At 41.0% G+C, this 20,354-nt stretch overlaps 2 protein-coding genes across 3 annotated transcripts in view; one reads left to right on the forward strand and one right to left on the reverse strand.

Moving 5' to 3' along the window:
• stk11 (serine/threonine kinase 11) lies at nucleotides 1-17,114 on the forward strand. Of its 2 annotated transcripts, none has more exons than XM_026374156.1 (12): nucleotides 1-896; nucleotides 1,720-1,993; nucleotides 2,379-2,695; nucleotides 7,550-7,633; nucleotides 7,822-7,911; nucleotides 8,188-8,320; nucleotides 8,722-8,858; nucleotides 9,301-9,428; nucleotides 11,265-11,322; nucleotides 11,512-11,705; nucleotides 14,104-14,350; nucleotides 15,168-17,114. In XM_026374156.1, the coding sequence occupies exons 3-11, from the start codon at nucleotides 2,412-2,414 to the stop codon at nucleotides 14,310-14,312; spliced, it is 1,317 nt and encodes a 438-aa protein (XP_026229941.1). In that variant the 5' UTR covers nucleotides 1-896; nucleotides 1,720-1,993; nucleotides 2,379-2,411; the 3' UTR covers nucleotides 14,313-14,350; nucleotides 15,168-17,114. The 2 variants fall into 2 exon arrangements, with proteins under 2 accessions (XP_026229941.1, XP_026229942.1); XM_026374157.1 differs by having other exon boundaries at nucleotides 1,720-1,988.
• LOC113171646 (voltage-dependent calcium channel beta subunit-associated regulatory protein) overlaps nucleotides 15,370-20,354 on the reverse strand; it is a 12,943-nt gene continuing 7,958 nt past the window's right edge. Inside the window, exon 10 of the mRNA XM_026374154.1 lies at nucleotides 15,370-20,291. Coding sequence (XP_026229939.1) covers nucleotides 18,419-20,291 — 1,873 coding nt within the window. The 3' untranslated portion in view covers nucleotides 15,370-18,418. The remainder of the gene's footprint in view (nucleotides 20,292-20,354) is intronic.

A 20,354-nucleotide genomic window follows, 5' to 3' on the forward strand; every position in this document is an offset into this window, starting at 1 on the left:
AGTGCAGGCCTGAGCAGCCAGTGGTGGAGAGGGTGACAGATCGGTGAAATCAGACCTTCGGTTTGCCATTCCCCAGGGGGGGGTTTACACAGGATAAATATAACTCTGAAATCCAAGTTAAGCAAGAGCCTTTCTAGTTTTGGCCGCATCATCAATCAGATATTATTTAATTCATAGTAGAAGGTAATCTGAGGTATTGGTTGGTATTGAATGTATAGGTCCATCTGGTGATTGTTTTCATTAAATATTATTTATGTCTATGAAAGGTCAAAAAAATCTGTGAAACATCAGAAGTGCCCTGAAGATAATGTCATACTTGTTTTTCTGAAACTCAATCTACAAATAAAAAGAGAATTCAAATCACTAGTCATCACATTTGAGAAGATGGAATAAGACTGGAATAATTGATTATTAAAATAGAGGCTGGTTATTTTACCACTTAATTGATTCCTTGTTTCAGTTCCAGTTGGATGCTCCAGGTCAGTTAATTGTTTAATGGTAGTGTTGATTTCGTGGATGAACTACCGCAGCTGTCAGTGGTCATATCTCCACTCCTGGGAATAGCCATTATAAATTCTCAGGATGTAATCAGTGGGATCCCATTATTAAATTGAAATGAATATGTTGATGCTGAAACGCCTCATTTTCAGCAGTGCTGGATTTTCTCCTCCTCCTGTGAGTGTACGGGGAGGGTTGAGTTGACGCATTTCAACGTGTGGGCTGTCAGTGCAAGTTGGGGGGGAGGTAAACAAGATGGCGACAATCTGAGTGGCAAGAGTAACTGAAAATTTCTCTGATATCTTGCAGGATCATAGTGAAACATTTTTCTTTATTCCGGACGGACAAACAAAAAGGACATAAAACCTCCATTGGAAACAGGATTCGCGTGGATCTAGGTGAGACCCGGTACCCAGACTTTGGTAGCTTGTAAAATAACCTAGCTAGCAATTTACATTGGAATCTGCTAGCCAACGCCACTCCGGTTAGCCTGGCTTAGCTGGATGTATCTAATATGTTTCTTTGGTGTGTGGTGTGGCTGGTTTGTATAAGCTAGTGTTGTTTTTAGGTGAGCCTGATACAGTGCAGTCTCATACCAAAGTGCGTCCCTTCCATATCCACTGCTGTACCGGCACATTATGTGAAGTTGGCAAGCTAGCACTAATCCAAACGTCAGGCAAAGTTGACTAGCTAACGTTGCACATCCACTGTTAGCTACAGTTGTGTGACGACGTTTCTGCTGTCCTCTCCCGTAGTGCATGTCTAGTCCACTTCTACATTACATTATTTGACTTTGCTTCACAGCAATACTTCTGCCATAAAACCTGCAATGGTCGCTGAATGCGATTAAATCAAGGAGCCGCAAAGAGAGAGCTCATGCTGGCAAGCTAATTCATTCGAAGAGACGCGCTACATTAGCTTACCAGCTAGCTAACAGTTGAAAATGTTTATTTCAGAGCAGCAACTAAAGTGTCAGTCACAACTCACACGCTCGCTCTGTTTAATTAAAGTACTGGGGCAAATATGCAATCGAGTAAGTTATAGTAGTTTTTATTTCGGATGGGAACCTCGCAGCTGAAATGAAACTCAGTAAGGTTAACCGACCAAGTGTTGAAGTGTGTAACGTTACAAATTGTTTACCAAAGAGGGGTAACTTAGTTCAAAACTGGGGGAAAGCCATGTGTGTATTTTCATTAATGTTTAAATGACCCTTGTTTTCAGGCATCAAACAGTAGGCACCGTGGTGGCATGGAGGACACCTGACGACCGGTGGTCACATTGGATGGCTCGGTCGACCTCCAGGAGCCAGGCTGACACAGGAGATTGGACTGATACTGCTGCATGCGTTTGGCTGTAGTTTTGTGCTTGGATCCAGTCCAGTGTGCAGACTTATGTGTCCTGAGGAAAAATATGCTATGCAGCATGGACCTTTGACAGAAATGCTGTGCTGCGTGGCCTTGAAGAAGACCTGGTTGCCTCTACCTAAGGCTGTAAGGTATTAAATTTATATAGAGGCCATCTAGAGAAGAGAATAATAACATTTTAGAATCACAATTTGTCATTGCTGTTGTACTGCACTCGTCACAGATGTAGTACATATTGTACAGTATAAAGCACTAAGTGAGCATGGGACCCAGCAGGTTCTTCACCTCTGTCTTCACCTCTTGAGTAAAAAGAGCCCTAATGTTTACAAGTTGGGATTGATTCCCCACCTCCTCCCTCAACTCTCAGGCTTGAGTTCTCCATCTCCCATGTTCAGTATTTTGTAAATCATCTATATTCCCTCTTGTGGAATTAAAATACCCGGCTCACAGCTGAAAGGTTACCAGTGGATTACTCTTCAGCAGAAATCAAAGCTATTTGCAAATATTTTTTCACAGGAGGCTTAAGCTGTGGCTACTGAAGTGTCAGTCATGAGTACTGGGGAGCTGCATCATATTGACTATCTAAATGAAAATGAACTGATGGAGATGGATACTTTCATTCACCGCATTGACTCTACAGAGGTGATCTATCAGCCACGGAGAAAGAGGGCAAAGCTGATAGGAAAGTACTTGATGGGGGATCTGCTTGGGGAGGGCTCTTACGGCAAAGTGAAAGAGATGCTGGACTCAGAGACACTTTGTCGCAGGGCTGTCAAGATACTGAAGAAGAAGAAGCTGAGGAGGATTCCCAATGGAGAAGCCAATGTGAAAAAGTGAGTGTTTTTTTGGGTTTGTCAACCTTGGCTATTTAACCCTCCCTCTTTTTGCTGCATCAGAAGTTTAAATCATAAAACCAGCATCACTGGCTTAATTACTTATCACCTGTATGGTGTGATTGATGCATGCTGACATGCTGAGTCTTTTCACTTACACAGGGATAATCAGTTGTCATGTGAGTCAGAAGCATTGGCTTGACTGTAATATTTGATCTTAATATGAGTTAATTAATTGGAATCACCCCACTAAAAAATTTGATGACTGCAGTCTCTTGAGTTTCTCATGACTGTGCAAGAATGAGAAGGATTCTTCTTGTCCTACTATTGTTTATCAGTCAACTGTGCACAACTAGTAATTTGCATTTAGACCCTGCAATTCATATTTCACCATCCCGATGATGGGATGTTTTTCTTTTTTTTTTTATTCTAGCAAATGTATCTTTTTTTTTATGTGGAGAGAATGAAGCAGCCATTGCATCTTAGTTTTTGTACCAACACCAAAGTAATTCTATTTCGATTACTTACTTTATTTTCAACTGAAACATTTTCATCTCGTATACCAAAACCTAGCAAACTTTCCCAATGCCTCACACACAATTTTGAGGAACAATTATTTCGTCTCTGAGCTATCTCAGTTGAAGGTGTCATAGTTGTTGTTGACCAGCATTGTTTTTCGGTCTGTTCACACACACACTGATTCAAAAGCCTGGGCCAGCAACTAGCTGCCATTTATTCTGAATGGAAAGCTGCCTTTGAGGGCTAGTACTCCACTCAAAGCATGATGGATACAAAGAGGGAAAGCTGAGAAAGCTCAACTTTATGCAAATCTGTGCTTACACAGTTTAACTACAGCCAGGCGAAAGTATGACCAAATAAATTCCTGCAGAAACCAAGGCAGTGTGTGTCCAATGTGAAGGAATACATTTTTATAACACAATAACAGAAAAACTCATTGACGGATGTGTCCAGTCAGAGAATATGTAAAACTTAGAGGAACTTGCAATGGTTTTAGAATAAAGCTGTTCTACAATCTGCTGAGATGCGCTGAGGCACACCTGGTAGACCCTGTCAGAGCCAGAATGCATCTCAGTCAGTTTCTATTTTTTTCCTGCCACCCCTGTTTCCTTATGAGTATCAGAAGTTTTAATCACACAATGGTTTATTAAATATTACTCCAGCCTTTCGCTGTGGGCCTGTGCTAATTATAGAGGAAGCTTAGAAAACTGTCAAAATGAGTTCACACAGTGAAAGAAGAGCTGCAAGATGGTGTGTTTGATGGTGTATTGACACTTGTTTTCATCAGTTATCCAGACAAATTTTACTTTAGCCTGTATTCAAATATAGTCTTTCCCATTCTGACATCAAATGGATTATCCCAAATTTGAAAATGGCTGTATTTGCTGGAAATCCTATTTCTAACTACTTGATATCAGGTGACAACTGACTGAGCTGAGAACAGCTGGAAAAAGAGAAGGTGTTAGGATTGGTTGTCAAATTGGTAAAAAAAAAAAAAAAAATCTACATGTATTCATGTAAGTGCAGTTAACGATAGTAAGACAGACAAACACTAATTAAGAATAGACCTAATTTTTTAGTTACTTGGGACTGAAAGTCAGTTTTTCAGTATGCTAAACATTTTCAGTTTTCAGATCTCTCTTGGACTTCATGTTTTAGCTATCTACAGAGTTGAATTGCACAGAAAATTTCATCAACAATAAAGAGGCCTTGTTTATGTCAGTGAAAACAAAGCAGTCTGGTCTTCAAAGCCACCACAAAATAAGATTTGCATCACATTAGTGGAGCATTTATTTTCCAGTGAGACGACAACCAGCATACTTTTCATCATTTGTGATAAATTATGTCTTGACCTTGCAATGGCTATCCTGCATTCAGCCAAGCAAAGAGTATATGCTCTGCAGATTGAGGCATTGAGGTCAATGCATAGTGTATATGGACCCCAGTGGCTTGGAGGGTGGTTTCTTCTGAATGCCATCCATTATCTCTACTTATCTACCTCCACTAGTCCTGCAGCCCTGGCTATGTTTGTACTAGTTATTTTAATATTTTTAGCACAAAACTGCAGTGCTACACTGGGGTTATGTCATGTTGTTATCACCACACCAGGTTTGATGTGTGAATTTAGTTTGTCTGTGTTTTCCATGCCTTTTCCTTTTCCACATCTGTCTCACTTGATGAAAGGGCTTATACTTTTTTCAGCTTGAAGAAGCTAGAGGCTCGAGCCTGCACAAACCCGTCTTCACGTGGATGCCATAGTAGCCTCCAGCTTCCCATTTAGCCACTGTTTAGCATTCCTGTCTGCCAAACACTTCCTGCTTTTACAGTGTTTCCATGGGAATAAGCGTGCTCATACCGGCAGTGATTGAGCAATGTCACTCCTGTTACTACGGAAACACCCCAAGAAAGCCATGCCCTTGTTTGGAATGACGGGAGCACACAGACGCACACACATACCCTAAACTAAAAACAGGCTCTGGACCAGCACAGCGTGGATACAGATTTTGATCCACTGTTTTTGTTGCTACTGTGTGTCAGAGCAGCTGCCATATTGCTGAGTGTTGAAATCCTTTCAGCACTACAGCCTGCAGCCTAGGACGCACACGTCCAACGGTACAAATTTGAACTCGGAGACTGCAGTTTTACTGCAGCAGTCACTGTGCCATCAGTGGCAATACTATCTGTGTCATGATTTGTTTTATGGAAACAAGCAGTGATGCAGTTGCAGTGTGGTTTCTACGTTTCAGACACGCTCTTGCTGTTCAGCTGAAAAGCATAGGTGCTGCTATATAGATTGAAATGGGGCTATTAATTACACTTTACCATATTTTTATCATAGCTTTATTTGTTGTGCATTCGACAGTGGTGTCTTTTTAGCAGAGCACTTATGCAGCAATAACTGTTGTATCTGCGTGCAAGCAAGAGGCTGACTAGACCCAAAATATCCATTTGTCAGTATAAAGGTAAGGTTGTGTGTAAGACAGAGGTCAGAGGCAGCTCATAAACTGCAGCATAATATCGAACAGAGAAACTTTAGGGTGTTTCCGTGAGACTGTGTAGAAGTAAAAGAGATTGATGATGCCACAGCAGTGTAGGCACACATTCCCTTTATAGCTTTGACCTGTCATTGCCTCCAACATTTAGTCACATTGGTCTCTGCGAATACAGTCTAAATGAATTTGCAGAGACCAAGGTTTGATTGTATATTAATTAGAATTTTTTTTGTCTTTCATGTCAAAATTTTAATGTTACACTTTGTCCTCCCTAAATGCATATTGTTGAAACTGTAACAAGGGAGCTGTAACTCAAGATGTCAGTTCCAGCTGTGATCGTGCTGCTAACTATGACAACCAGGTTAGAGGAAAATTAATGAAACCATAGCCTCCTTAGTGAAGACAAACATGTGGGTGCCTTTTTGAATTTAACTCTTGTTTTAACTTTAGCAAGGACCTCTTCTTCCATTCAATGTGCAAGTCCTACTTCAGAGAGATTTGTATTAATGCAGAAGAAGGTTATACTTACTGAAATATGAAGCATGACTAGAACTTAAGCAGACTGCTTTTGTTGATAGTCTGTGTGAACTGTAACATTTACAAAGCACAGTGTGGGCCAGCATGCAGTCTTTGTTTTTAATGTACACACCTTACTGGCAGGCTTATACACTAATGTGAACAAAGCAACAGTGAGACAAATGCTAACATTTCTTCATATGACAGATGTGTCTAAAATGAAAATAACCTTCCACTGAAGTAAGGTGAAACAAAGTGATTGTCATTCACTATTCTCTTTTCCATTTTAACAGGAACATATAGTTATGTGGCTTTTTTAGATGTAACATTATTTTAACTAATGCCAGAAGAGAAAATATTTTGTAGCACCACCTTTCTGATGTCCAGTTTTGAGTCATTATTTTGTTGGAGGCACCGTGACCTACAGCTGAAACAGTTCTCTGACTCTTCTCTGGAGCAAAATGTACTCTCTGACAGTACATTTCACTCCAGAATGCTTTGATAATCTTCTGAATATCATTGCACAGTTTGAAGGTACTATGTGCCAGACACAGCAAAGCAACCCATTAACACAACAGAGGCTCCTCAATGTTTTACCATGGCATAGCTGATGACACATTGACATAAACGATTTGACCATAAAGATCAAATTCTTTTATCTTTCTTAAGGACACTCTCCCAGAAACATTGTTGCTTTTCATCTTGTATTCTAGCAAACTCCACTCAGTTTTTTAATCTTCTCATCTCAAGTGAATGATGTTCCAGCCACAGATGTTAAGATTTCCTTTGCATGTGAATGTGGGTAGTACAGTACGTAATGAGAGGCCTGTGGTTTGTACTTTGTGTGTTTCCTATGCAGATCCAAATTCATTAGTGCCCTCTGCTCAGAGCTCTCTGATGAATGTTGAGTCTCCTGGGAGTTTTGCCATGCTGCGTTTTTAAAGTTCTCCTCTTTGGGTAGTGAAGTGAACTGTCCAGTTATCTGTCTTTATAATGAGACTGGTGTTATTGACTGCTGCTCATTCACAAACTGTTTTCAGTGGTTATGTGTATAAGATTAGGCTGTACTGACAAATTCAAACAATATTCATGACACATTATTTCTGATGATGATAATCTGTAAACACATCCTAGACATGTATACCATTAAAGTATCATTCTTTAGTTAAGCCCACAAGTTTATTAGAAATGGCCGTAATGAAAATGTGGCACAGGGACATTACTTTCACAACAGACAAACTTGTATTTAATGATATAGCTGTGCTTCTAATGTTTTTATATTTGCATAACATTTTTCATGATCTTTTTTTCTTGTGTTCATCTACAGGGAGATTCAGCTGCTAAGAAGACTCCAACACAAGAATGTGATTCAGTTGGTGGACGTTCTCTATAATGAGGAGAAGCAGAAAATATATCCTTTACCAGCTACATGAGTGTGCATTTGATGATATGTTTCTTTTTAAAAGGTTTTAAAAGACCATTTTTGTTTGCAAAGGTTGTTTCTGTGCCTAAAGTTTTGTAGTTATCACCTTTAAAATTGACTCACTTTATTAAATAATTTGTGTTTTGTTTGGCAAATCCCCTTGACTCCCGATTTACGTATATGGTGATGGAGTATTGCGTTTGTGGGATGCAAGAAATGCTGGATAGCGTCCCAGAGAAAAGGTTTCCAGTATTTCAAGCTCACGGGTAAGTCTCTCTTTCTGTATGCTATATTTAGTCTCTGCTTCTCTGCAGCCATTGCTCCAGGCCCAAGTTTAGATCCAAGACTGCTAGGCCTCTACTGTTAAAATAACTGACCTTAGATTTTGTGAATGTCTTGATTGCTGCCGGAAAGCTACTGAAGCTGAAGTACTAAGTAATGACTGTTCATCTGACAACAGTGATAAATAGTTTGATATGCTAATTGTTTTCACATCTTAGGGTAAGGCACACCTAAACCCCTCTGTTTTTGTTTTTTTGCAGGTACTTTTGCCAACTCATAGATGGCCTTGAATATTTGCACAGCCAGGGAATAGTTCACAAAGACATTAAACCAGGGAATCTGCTGCTGACTACAGACGGGGCACTTAAAATCTCTGACCTGGGAGTAGCAGAGGTGAGCTCAGAATACAGAAAATTGGTGTTTACCTGCCAGATTCCTATTGTCATTTTAAGGCATGTACTGCAGGCCAGATGATCCAAGGAACTCTAGATATTAACCAGAAGAACTGTATGTACTGTATGTGAGCCTGTCACTGTTTGGATGTCTGCTACACAGAACTAAGCAGAAATTGCTTTGGATTGTGTATTTAATTAGTTATTTAATTTAATTTAAAAAGTATTTTCTTCATGTGAGAGTAGTGAAAGAGTATGAAGTCAAAAGTATGTGTGTGTTTTTAACACATCCGTGTGAGCACTGTTAAGTGTCATATTCATATATGTATATATGTGGTCAAAGTGATCAAGAGAAACATTACTTATGTCTTATTCACACTAATCTTATTCACTATTTTTCAGGCCCTTCACCCATTTGCAGAGGATGACACATGTCGCACTAGTCAAGGCTCTCCGGCCTTCCAGCCTCCAGAGATCGCCAACGGACTGGACACCTTTTCAGGGTTTAAAGTAGACATTTGGTCTGCTGGAGTAACACTGTGAGTAGTCAGATTTAAGTTACCCACATTCTCACAAGCCAAAGAAAACATTAATTGGCATTTTAAAGACTTAAATTATACACTAAGAATCTTACGCTAATTTTAACTAAATATCAAACAAAAACTTTATTGGGGAGCAAAGTTTATATACATTTACTGTCATACTTACACTTAATAGACCACCTTACTGATTTCCATTAATTAATTTATACTTGTTTGTCTCTAGGGTCCTCAGAATTTTTCCTGCTGCTCCTCATTTTCTGTTAATCTTAAAGTGAATGATTAAGGGAAAAAATTAGACACACTGCCTTTAAAAAAACAGTTGGGATTGGCAAGTAATTATGTATATAGATTATTCAGAGCTGTGGTTGAAACGGGCAATAGTGTAGTGCTTTTATATTTCGAAGACTTAACTGTGTGACGCCTGCTTCCTCCTATTCAGATATAACATTACTACAAGTCTGTATCCGTTTGAGGGGGATAACATCTATAAGCTATTTGAGAACATTGGAAAAGGAGAGTACACTATTCCTGAGGAGTGTGGACCCCTCCTGTCAGACCTGCTGCGAGGTTAGTGTTGTTTACAATTAAATCTTTTAACCTTTAAAAGAAATTACATTTCCATGTTGACAAGTTAGGGGTTGATCCTACTTCCTGCAGAGCATTGCATACAAGCTCCTCTGGAGCTCTGCAGGTGAGCTCCCATCATCTGCAACAAACACTGTGCTCATACATGTGTAAGCCCTGCTTTCATCGTGTTGCTACTCTGGAACGCAGTAGTTGGCACAATTGATCAATCTACAGCAGCAAACAGGAAGCTGCTGTAAAAGAAATAAAGTTGCTGTTTCTTTTAAAACCTACTGTATATAAATGTTGCACAACATGATAGTTACATCTTTTAATGATCTTTACATACGCATTTGTTCCTTTAGGCAGTAAAGTAAATGCTTGAATCAGGGCCACTAGCTCAAGGCATGCATATCAGCTATAATGATGCAGTTGTAGAAGTTTGTAGACAATTGTAGGGTTTTGCACCACTTTTGACACGAAGCATCAACTTAGCCGTAGGGGAAACTTTAGGAGCTGATTTTTAGTTTGCCACTGCATTAACAGCGCTGACTGTATCATACTTCATCAATTCATGTCATGCATTCATTATAACTATGATAGCGAAACGGGTAGTTACTCTTACTAGGTTTTTCTGCTTTTGTGTGAGCAGGTTTATAGAAAAGGGCAATATCGGATGGAAGCTTTGAGATGGAATCGGCAAGATATATAGCGGTAATAGACCGCAAATGCAGTCCACTTCAGTTTTTGATCTTTTCAGTCTGTCCAGTAGGTGGTGCCATGACACTGAGAGACACTGCTACTTCTCAGCAAGAGAGGCTTTCTCCAAACTGTAGAAATTCCTCCAGCTGTTGACGTAGTTTCCATTGATCTGAAGCCAGCAGCAGAATACTAAACACTACATAGGAACTGCTTTTTCTGAGTGGAATGCTGCAATGATAATGTCTGTTGTAAAATCAAAGAAAAGGGAGTCTAGCCTTTTATAAAGAAATGTATAATTGGCTGCAAACTAACTCCATTAAAATCCATAAAGAATGCTGAGAAGATTGTTTGTACCAACTAATAAACCCCTTCCATGAAGGCTGAGTGCCAAAGTAGTATTCCAGTCTGTTATCCAGCTTTGCTTCTGTCCTTTTATGGGAATGAACCTACTACACATGGATACCTTCACTCAGGGGAGTACTTCTACGTTTAAAATGACTCTGTATCATTGGCACTGTTAAGCAGTGTCTCTGTCATGGTGAATTTGGATGGTTTAGGGAGAAAACTGCTTCATTCTGTTGCTGTTATTATAACTTATCGGCGCTCAGTTGGCCATTTTGTGTGACGTCAGTGTGTGATGATGCAGCACCTGTGAGATAGTCCATAATTACATGGTCTAAAAAAAGCCTAGTGCCACAAAAGGTGTCCTTCAGCAGGCGCACTACTATCAGCACTCTGCGTGCTGCCTCTCACTGCCTACTGGGAAACAATTACATTACCAGGTCTGGATTGGCACTGCATCACTGCTGCATTATCACACTGACATTCTGATCTTCCCACATTATGATAATTAAGGCACAAAATCTTCATTACATTGGTTCAACCATTGTGTTATTCACATGGAAGTTTCCTACTGTACCTCATTGACTCTTTGAGCTTCACGGGATGTCTTGACACAAGGTGATAAATGAGATTGCTGCTCGAATTAATGAATGTTCCTTCAATGAGTTTATCATCTGTCTACTGTGTCCTCCTCCTCCACCAGTGCATGTTAAATGTTTCACAGTAAAAGATGCGAGTGGAGAAAGTGTTTAGAAATATTGTGATAAAATTGTGTTGTGCAATGTGTGTTTTTAGGAATGCTTGAGTACGACCCAGTGAAGAGGTTTTCCATACAGAACATAAGGCAGCACAAGTGAGTGATTTTTACAATGTGGTATATGCTATATTTAGCTGGTTTGAAAGATGTTGTGGTTATTTTTCACAAGTACATTAAGAAATGCAATTAATAAATTTGTATTTAAGCTTTATAAAATATGATAGAATATGATATCTAAAGGCTAATTAGTCATTTAAATGCCCACTTTCTGTCTGCCTCTGCCAGCTGGGTGCGTAAGAAACACCCTCCATCTGAGCCTCCTGTGCCCATCCCCGCCAGCGCAGAGAGCAGGGACCCTTGGCGGAGTATGACGGTAGTGCCCTACCTGGAGGATCTGCACGGCTACACAGAGGAGGACGATGACGAGCTTTATGACGGCGAGGATGAGATCATATACACTCAGGATTTCACAGTGCCAGGTGAGTGTCAGATACCACAATTGTTACTGTTATATACGATTGTTTTGTAGCTAAGGTCTTTCTGTTGTCTCATTGTTACTGCTTTCTCCTCTTGTATAACAACAGCTTTTCAGAATAAGCACATTCTTCTTAGAAACATTTGACAGGAAAAAGGAGCCCTGGAGTTTAAAGAACAGCAGCAGCAATGGTTTAGTTTCTAAAAACATGTTCTCCCATTTAACTGATCTTGTACCATCATCCTCCTCATCTGCATCTACACCACCTTACAGTTCTGTGTTGTCAGACATTTCAGAAGTTACCAGAAAGTCTGACATTCAGAATGGATTACCATTTTTAATTTTACATTTTCAGCCACAGCTTTGAACTGTGGAGTTTAGCCTTCACCAATGAGGAATAAGTGACGCATTCATCCAGTATGATTTTCAATGAAAACCAGAAGTTGCAGTAGCAGTTGCTGAGGCCAGTTAACTTTTTATATAGTGATTACAGAATATTTCTCTATATGGACAAAAAAATAACTTAATCGTAAGTAAGTAAAGCTGCATCACACAAACCACACTTCATGCGATTTCTCTGTATTTTACATGAATACAAGTAAATAGCTGTAAAGCTAGATGACACGACCATACCCAAACCCCATACTGTTTACATACTGGAATTATATGTCAAAACTGTGAGTATCAATTCAGTTTATAAAGCAAACAAATCGCGTGTGTACAAACTTAATCAGTGTTGACCGACTTTGGGGTGAGCATATAACGACACCATGTTTGTATTTGATTTATTGTGTTCCCCATCTCTGCTTTTATCTTTTTCCCCAGAATTCAGATCCTGTATCTGTTGCTAGGCAACAGTGGTAATAATAAATGCAGTAGTCACTGTTGGTTATCTAAAAGAGGTGTCCCATATAAAAACCAAATGGAGCTGCAGAATCTGAATGAAGCAATCTAAAAATAGTCCAGTTGAAATTGTTCTGATGTGGCAGTATGAATGGTTTCCAGGGTTTACACCGACACGGTGAGCGCTGTCACTCACCGGATGTTTCGTATGAATGGGAATAATGGTGTAGATAGTAAATTAAGCAACACTTTGCCCTTAGCAATAATGTTCTGTATATCTCGCCAGTCTTAATTTACTTCTCTTTTAGTTGTCCTGAGTGTTGCCGTTTTTGCAGCATGGGAACTCAATTTAAAGTTTACACACACACATAATATTTCTGAACTTATAAAACACAGTCATGATCTTTTAAAAGCCTTTATTGAATAGACCCTTTAGCCATATGGAGTGATGGTGGTAAAAGTAATGGCAACACTAGGCTCTCACTAAACATCAGCTGTAGTTAGGGCATTGATTGGACTCCAATACTGTAAATAAATGGAGAGATCACTCCGAAGCCACATGCTTAATGAGAAGAAAAATAACTCTAGAGCAACATCTAAAGACTTGAAAGATTTATTGGATTTTGTTTATATCTCGGTTTATGAGTCAACTATATGCAAAACATTTGACAGGCAGTATCCACAACAGGACACCACGGAGGAAGCCCGCCTGAAGTTTACAAAAGACCATCTTGACAGTCCAAACGTCTTATGGATAGATTAAACAAAGATATAATTATTTGGGACATACACACACTACTTATGGCATAAAAAGACAATCACATCCCAACAGTGAAGTACAGTGGATGGAGCTTCATGATTTTGGGTTGCTTTGCTGCTTCTGAGCTCAGTCAGATATGAAAAGAGACATCTACACCTGACATGCTAAGAATATGGCTGAACTGTGTGGAAGAATGGTCCAAGTCGTCCTGAATGTTTGAAATATTTAGTTTGTTGACAATTGTGACCTTGAAGGATCAAGGATAACATTTCCCGAACAGTTCATGCAGGAAACAAGGGAGTTGCCACCGTACCATTAGCCTTTATTTCAACTATATTTCTGACATATTTCTCATGGTTATCTGACCTGACATTGTGCTGACAAATTGGCTTTTAATAGGGGCACTATACCCTAGGATTTCATCTGACCTTATATTCAAAGTATAAGCATTTTTTTTAAATGTGACAAGAGGAGCAGAGAAACGGCTGTATGGTCACCTCAGCGGGCAATGGGAAGGGGGGTGGTCAATACTGACAATCAACTTCCCACAATAGTACTAACCTTTGATGAGTGTCATTACAGTCGTCACTTCATACATAATAGTTCTCAAAATAAGGTCTCAAATGTGCTAACACTTTTAAATCCTGACTAACAAAAATGAACAGGTGTGTAGTGCCCATTTGTCCCTTCTGATCCATAATCTTAGGGCTAGGCCAGTAAAGCAGTGCCCAGTACTTGAGTCTTGACTTGTGTGGCAGAGTGAGGGATTTTATGGGGACTCATGTCTGTGTTGTTTTAGGACAAGTGGCAGAAGAAGATGGGGATCAGGTGAACGCAGACCACAGTCCACCTGTATCCAAACCAGTTTGTGTGAATGGGACAGAAGCGGGGTCTCTGAACAGCAAGGCCAAAGCTGAACGCCGATCCTCCTCCTCATCCAACCCCTCACGCAAGGGAGTCTCCACAGCCAGCAAGATCCGCAAGCTCTCCACCTGCAAACAACAATGACCCTCCGTGCTGTTCCTGTCTCAGCAGCTACCCACCTGGTGAGTTTGTGGACTGTTTCTTGAGCTCCTGAAGGACAGCTTTTCTATATCAGAAAGAATAAGATGGACACCTTGAGAGAACAGGTGCTGCAGATCTAGATGAAGCGATAGGAGGAATGAGATGTGACTGCATTGGAACTGAAATATAGAGATAAGTATCAGGGAGGAGGAGGAGGAGGAGTGGAAGAGGAAATGAGGGGAGGGGAGGGAATCTGTGTTGATATTCAGTAAGTAGTGCTCTGACTCACCGCGTCCCAGGCAAACAAAGGCAGTTTCCTATACTGTCACTACACCTAGATCTGGACAGGTCCGGTCTTTGAGCATCTCTTTTCTGTTTCCAGTTAGGGTTTAGCTAGAATATAAACTTCAACGGCTCGTCAGTGGCCTTTATTCAGGTGAAGAAGTGGGGCAGATTTATGCTGCAAGCAACCCCACACACCAATTTAACAGGTTGTCCTCCTCTCTTTCCAGTTACCACCCACAGTTTGCTCTTTCAATCTCTCACACATACAAACCACTCACGGCATGAGGCTGTTTGTCATGGCTGCAGTGCAGAGGAGCTGCTGTGTATTAATTTGTTCACACAATGACTCACCCTGGATGAGATAAAGTGGGCTGTGGGACATTTGTCTCGCTCTTTATCACCCTGCAGATGAGTCTTTCCAACACCAATTAATACACTTCTTGTTTTTAGTTTTATCATGGGGAAACTTATGTTGTTTTTGTTTTTTGGTGTGTGTGTGTGTGATTAATAACTATGTATAAAACTCTTTGGTGAGTCCACCAAACATTTGTCATCCGTCTCTGTCCCTCTCAGGTTTTCCTGCCCTGTCCTTCTGTGTCTGGAGTCCTCACAGTTGTGAGAGAAACCTGCTGATGTTAATGCCCTTTACCTCCTTGGACTGCTGGCCTGCAGGGTCTTCTGAAGATGCCGTATGAGAGACAGGGAGGAGGACAGCATGAAATGTTCTTTTTTGCTCTGAAACTGAGTCACTGGCTGCAAAGATGGTGTCTTTTTCTTTTCTTTTTTTTCTTTTTTTCTTCTGTCCCATAATTTCAACTCCTGTCATATTGTCATTTCTCCCCTTCATCCTGAAATCCTCTTCGGAGGACCAAGTGTTGCACCGGACATTACACACCATCGCCCGTATACCCCACCTGTTCACCCCTTCCACCCCACCTTCTGTTTCTTTGACTACCTTTGTTTTTACAGAACCCTAATGGCAGTTTTTAAGACACAATGTGATGTGTAAAAAAATTAAAGAGAAAAAAAAATGACTACAACAGTTATAATAATTAATTCTATATTTAAATCTATGATGAGAATAATTCTGATAGTAGTCTAGTACCACCAACATAAAAACTGCATGCTGTACAGAGCTGGAAGAAAGGGAAAGTGTTTGGTTTGTGGACAGAGTGGCCGTAGCCTTGACATCCATCACTGACCTGTTGGGGATTTTTGATTTCCGTTTAGGTTTTTTTTTTTTTTTCCCTTTTCTTTTCAAATGAATATTTTTTAATTATTATTTATATAAAATGTGTCCCAAACAGGCTGTTTTGTTGGATGATCCTTTCTGTTTAACTTTGAGTTAAGCATATTTTTTATTATGCAATACATCTCAATGGTTTATGTCCTGTTTTTTTTTTTATGATTTTTTTTTATGTCCTTTACAAAGTTTTCTTTTGATAGGAGTATTACAGTTGCCTTTTTATTTTTTTAAATATTCGCAACCTGTAGTCATATCCAAGAACATCATGAGCCAAAATGCAGCTTAGCTGCAGGCAGTCTGCCGTCACAATCACCCAGTCGCCTGTTTTCCAGCGATGCTCTTTGTTGTGCAGATCACATCCGCGGGAGCCCTGCCCCCCCTTCTTACGCATCCAGGCTTATCATCAGCCCCTCGCTGGGAATAGATCAGAGAGCAGGTGAGTCACCACTCCGAGGGAGGGAGACAGCAGCACTTCCCACGTCAGCAAGGTCGACAGAGAGGTTCTCCATTTGAGAAGACACATGAGGAGCAGCATGGTGAGGACGAAGACATGCAGAATATTTCAGCAGTATAATTAAAATGCAAGGCTGCACTGTAGGTCCATGTCCATCATGATTCTGCTGTTTTACAGTATCACAGGCAACATGAATCACAACAGCAAAAATCGACAGGGGGGAAATCACGTTTTATTTTTTATTCAGAAAAATGTTCAGTCCAAAATGAATGTGCCTCAGTTGGTCCCACAAGGTCTACCATTTGTCAAGGTTGCAAGAAATTCAAATTTTCTGCACTACTCAATAAAGCAGATGCTTCACCGTGAGGACAAAGACAAGACGAAAAGCAAAAAAGGAACAAGCTGTACCTACCGTCGCAGTTTCCCAGGTTACATTCTTCATCACATGTTCTAGCATGCAGCAGTGCTCTGATGTACAGATCCAATCACTACAGTTTACATCTGTACTGGAAGCATGTGAATGAAAAGTGAGCTTTTCAGGGACTAGATTGGAGCTTCAACAATTAACTGATTAGCCAATAAACAATTTTTTAGTAGTGGTTTAATTGTTTAAGCCATTTAGCAATCCTAAACTCCATTCTTTGGTGTGCATTTGTTTTAATAATAATGAATACTTTATTGATCCCCTTGCTGCTTCTGTGGTTTCATATCACACAAACTAATGGGTTTGAGACTGGTCGGACATACAGATGCTTTAAGGTTTCAGATTAAAGATTTTTTTTTTTTTGTGACATTTGAGTTATCAGAAGAAATTTTGGTTGCAGCTCTAGGTTTTAACCCAAATGTAAAGAATAGTACTTTTTTTCCTTAAAGTCAATAAATTCTATGAAGAGTCGAAAAACCAACAATGTGACAAATATCTCTCGGTACCATCTCACTTTCCTTGCCTATGGTTAGGGTTATGGTTAGTGTAGTGTTCGACTGATTGTATTCACTGGAGGAATCAATTCATTGTTGGGTTTGGTCTTTTCGTTGAATTACTTGACAATAAAAAATTTCACCAGACCTACTTTTACTTAAAGATGAGTGAGCTCTGGGATTTGGGAGCAGGCATCACCCCTTCTATTTAGTTTTAGCTTCCATTTTTACAGCCCCAACTCTCTGTTACCGGACCATCTGTCTAAAAGCCTGAGAGGCTCCTGTGTCAGTCTTTTAAGTATCATCTATCAGTCTCCCCCTCAGTTTAGTTAGTCCCAGCTGTGATAAAACACAGCTCGAGCCCACGGAAGCTCCTGGATACCACCTCCTTAATTAGGATGTATAACACGGATAGATGACTAACAAAAATCCTATAAAAATAGATGAAATATGAGTATAAAAATGCTCAATGCACACATTTTCACACTGTGTTTGCAGTATAGTTTGGGAGCTCCATCTGTTTTTCCTTTTATGAAATAGCATGTTCTCTCCTGAACTGCTGATGTGATGGGGATGAGAAAGAGAGCTGCAAGCACTTAATAATTGCCATATGTTTGTTTTTGATTTTATATCATCACTGTTGTTCTTCCTGTTGCCAAATACAAACACGACAGCCCTTATGTAGACGTATAACCTCATGATGATCAAGACAGAAGGACACTTAAGGAGGATATGGTTTTAAAATTAGAGAAATGCGTGACAGAAGCTCCATTGTTATCTTTCTTCCCATCAAAGTGCTTTTTGTTTTAAAGTTAAAAATGTACAGTATTCATATACACATAGCATGCTCAAAATTCACAGTCTGAAAATATTTTTGTTTTGTAAAGATGGGTCTATATTTTTTGAAACTATGTAATATGATTTTAAAGAATGGTTACCAATAAAAAGGGGTCATCACACAGTGGAAATGATGGTCTGAACTCAAATATTTGAAGAGACTGACCAACAAGAGCGTGATTCTATCCTATACAATATATATGTGTGATGATAAATCAGTCTTCAGACCATGTTCATTATGAAGATTTGTCCAAATTCCAGAGATTGACCCAGTATCCAACATATGACGACGCTTGAAAAGCTGCAGACTGTTTTGGAAATGGAAATGGATCTGAGGTGACGTTTATGACTATGGCCTTCTTTAACAGGTTATATTGGACTAAAGCCGGGTGAGGCTGTGTGAGACACAGTGAGCACACGCTCTGATCCTTCCTGGCCGAGCTTCTCTGCACCGCGTAGGCTGCCGTAAAGCCTCTCTTCCACCGACACGACCAACTTGTCTGCCAGGCTGCTTTCTGCCTGCAGGGAAACCTCGGCTAGGATAGCCTGACTACTGTTGTTGTTTCTGTTGTCGATCCTTGGATCCATGAGGCTTGTTTGTGAAGTTACAGTGGTCAAAGTCTGGCTACTTGTCTTTTCTCTGTCTCTGTTTGTAGAGACTTGGCAGCCATCACCCTCTCCAGTTGACCCTGATCCACTAGGGCTGCTCTTTGCTGCATCTGTGCCTTCAGATACTTTGCTGGCTGTGCTTTCAGTGGCATATCCTGTAGCTCCTCCACTTGATGGATCTTTGTTCTCTGCCATCTCTTTGGCTGCTTCCTCACAAGCTGCAACCTCACTGGCTTCTTCATCAGCAGCACTTGCAATCCGTGAGAGTGTGCTGTGATATCTGGTGTCCAGGGGGTAACCGGCACTGTCCCCCCTCCTCAGCGGAGTAAACCTCTGCCTCTCCAAAGATGGGGAGTACCTACCCCCAGTGCCTGACCCTGGGTCGCTGTATTGCTTGTGTCTCTGCCACTGCTTCCGGAGGTGAACTCTGGAGCGGTGCCTGGAGCGCAGCGGAGAATCCTGCTGGTCGAACCGGGGATCATGACGGAGGAACTCGTTGAAAAGAGCATCTGTCTTTTCATCAATGCTGTAGTCACGGCGGCGAAGGCGAGGTCTGTGAGGACTCGGCGGCTGTTGGATTGGCTTCATCAGTGGAGACATCAGAGGTAATTGTGATTCTAGAGGTTTTTGAGAATGGAGAGATTTCAGAAGTTGATACGGTTCTTGAAGGGTAAGAGACTGTCCGCAGGGTTGAGCTCTCTCCTTTGCTTTCTCCTCTGTCTCTGTGCTGTTTGACATTTCATCCTCCAGCTCTTCCTGAAACAGCTTGGTCTCGATGCTCTCACACACTGAACCTTTTCTCCCAGAACTGGTGAAGAACAACCGTCTCTCAGTTGCTGTCTTTCCTCTAGGAGCTCCAGGAGTCCCAAAAAGCCGCATGTCCTCAGGAGCTCTAGATGGTGCTTCAATAGAGGCATAGCCACTGTCCATTTGAAGCAACTTCCGGTTACCTGCCTCACCCTCTCCTGCAGCTCCACTTCCCACGTCACTGTCCCCACTTGATGCTCCTCTGATTCCTCCCTCCAACAACTCTCCCTCGCCTTCTCCTTCAGGCTCATCATCCAGGTCCTGCGACAAGCAGCTGTCAAGGCCAGAACGAGCTCCTGCACCACCTAAGGATGAGACACTGTCAGCGTCACTGCGGATGGACTCCCGATCCGTGCTGCTCTGGTCCGAGGAGGCGTATTGTTCCAGAGAGGCTCGCAAGCTCCAAATGTCTCTGTACAGAGAGGGAGGGACCTCCGAGCTCTCCTGGCGAATCATGAATGACAGAGACGAGCCTGAGTCTGTCCTTCGTCTTGCCTCGGCTCCCAACACCACTTCATCTCCATCATCTACATCTGCCTCATTCCTTTTTGTCATATCTATCACGCCCTCTGCTTTTGTGTCTACAGTTTTTCTTAACACGTCTTCAGACATTTCTTGAACCGCAGTGTCTTCTGCCCCAAACAATTCCCCATCGACTGTTGATTCAGTTCTTATAGCTGCACTGAATTTAGTTTCTTTTTCTGCTCTTCCATTAGTTATGGCCTCCTCTTGCCTCTGGGCTTGATAGTCACCTGTTAGCATACAGGGGTCCACTGTCCTGCTGCTGCTGCTACCACTTACCTCCACCATGGCTTCCAGTTTTAGCCTGTGTGGATGGAGAATAGTCAGTTAGTCAATAATTCTGGGATAGTTATAGTGCAAGTCACAT

This window comes from Anabas testudineus, chromosome 17 (assembly GCF_900324465.2).
Source record: "Anabas testudineus chromosome 17, fAnaTes1.2, whole genome shotgun sequence".
Lineage (NCBI taxonomy): Eukaryota > Metazoa > Chordata > Actinopteri > Anabantiformes > Anabantidae > Anabas > Anabas testudineus.

Excerpts from the sequence above, each read along its gene's own strand:
- stk11 (XM_026374156.1), top strand. The coding sequence starts at position 2,412 with ATGAGTACTGGGGAGCTGCATCATATTGACTATCTAAATGAAAATGAA. Across the intron at positions 7,912-8,187 it reads CCAGTATTTCAAGCTCACGG|GTACTTTTGCCAACTCATAG; the intron begins GTAAGTCTCTCT and ends GTTTTTTTGCAG. Across the intron at positions 8,859-9,300 it reads TGGTCTGCTGGAGTAACACT|ATATAACATTACTACAAGTC; the intron begins GTGAGTAGTCAG and ends CCTCCTATTCAG.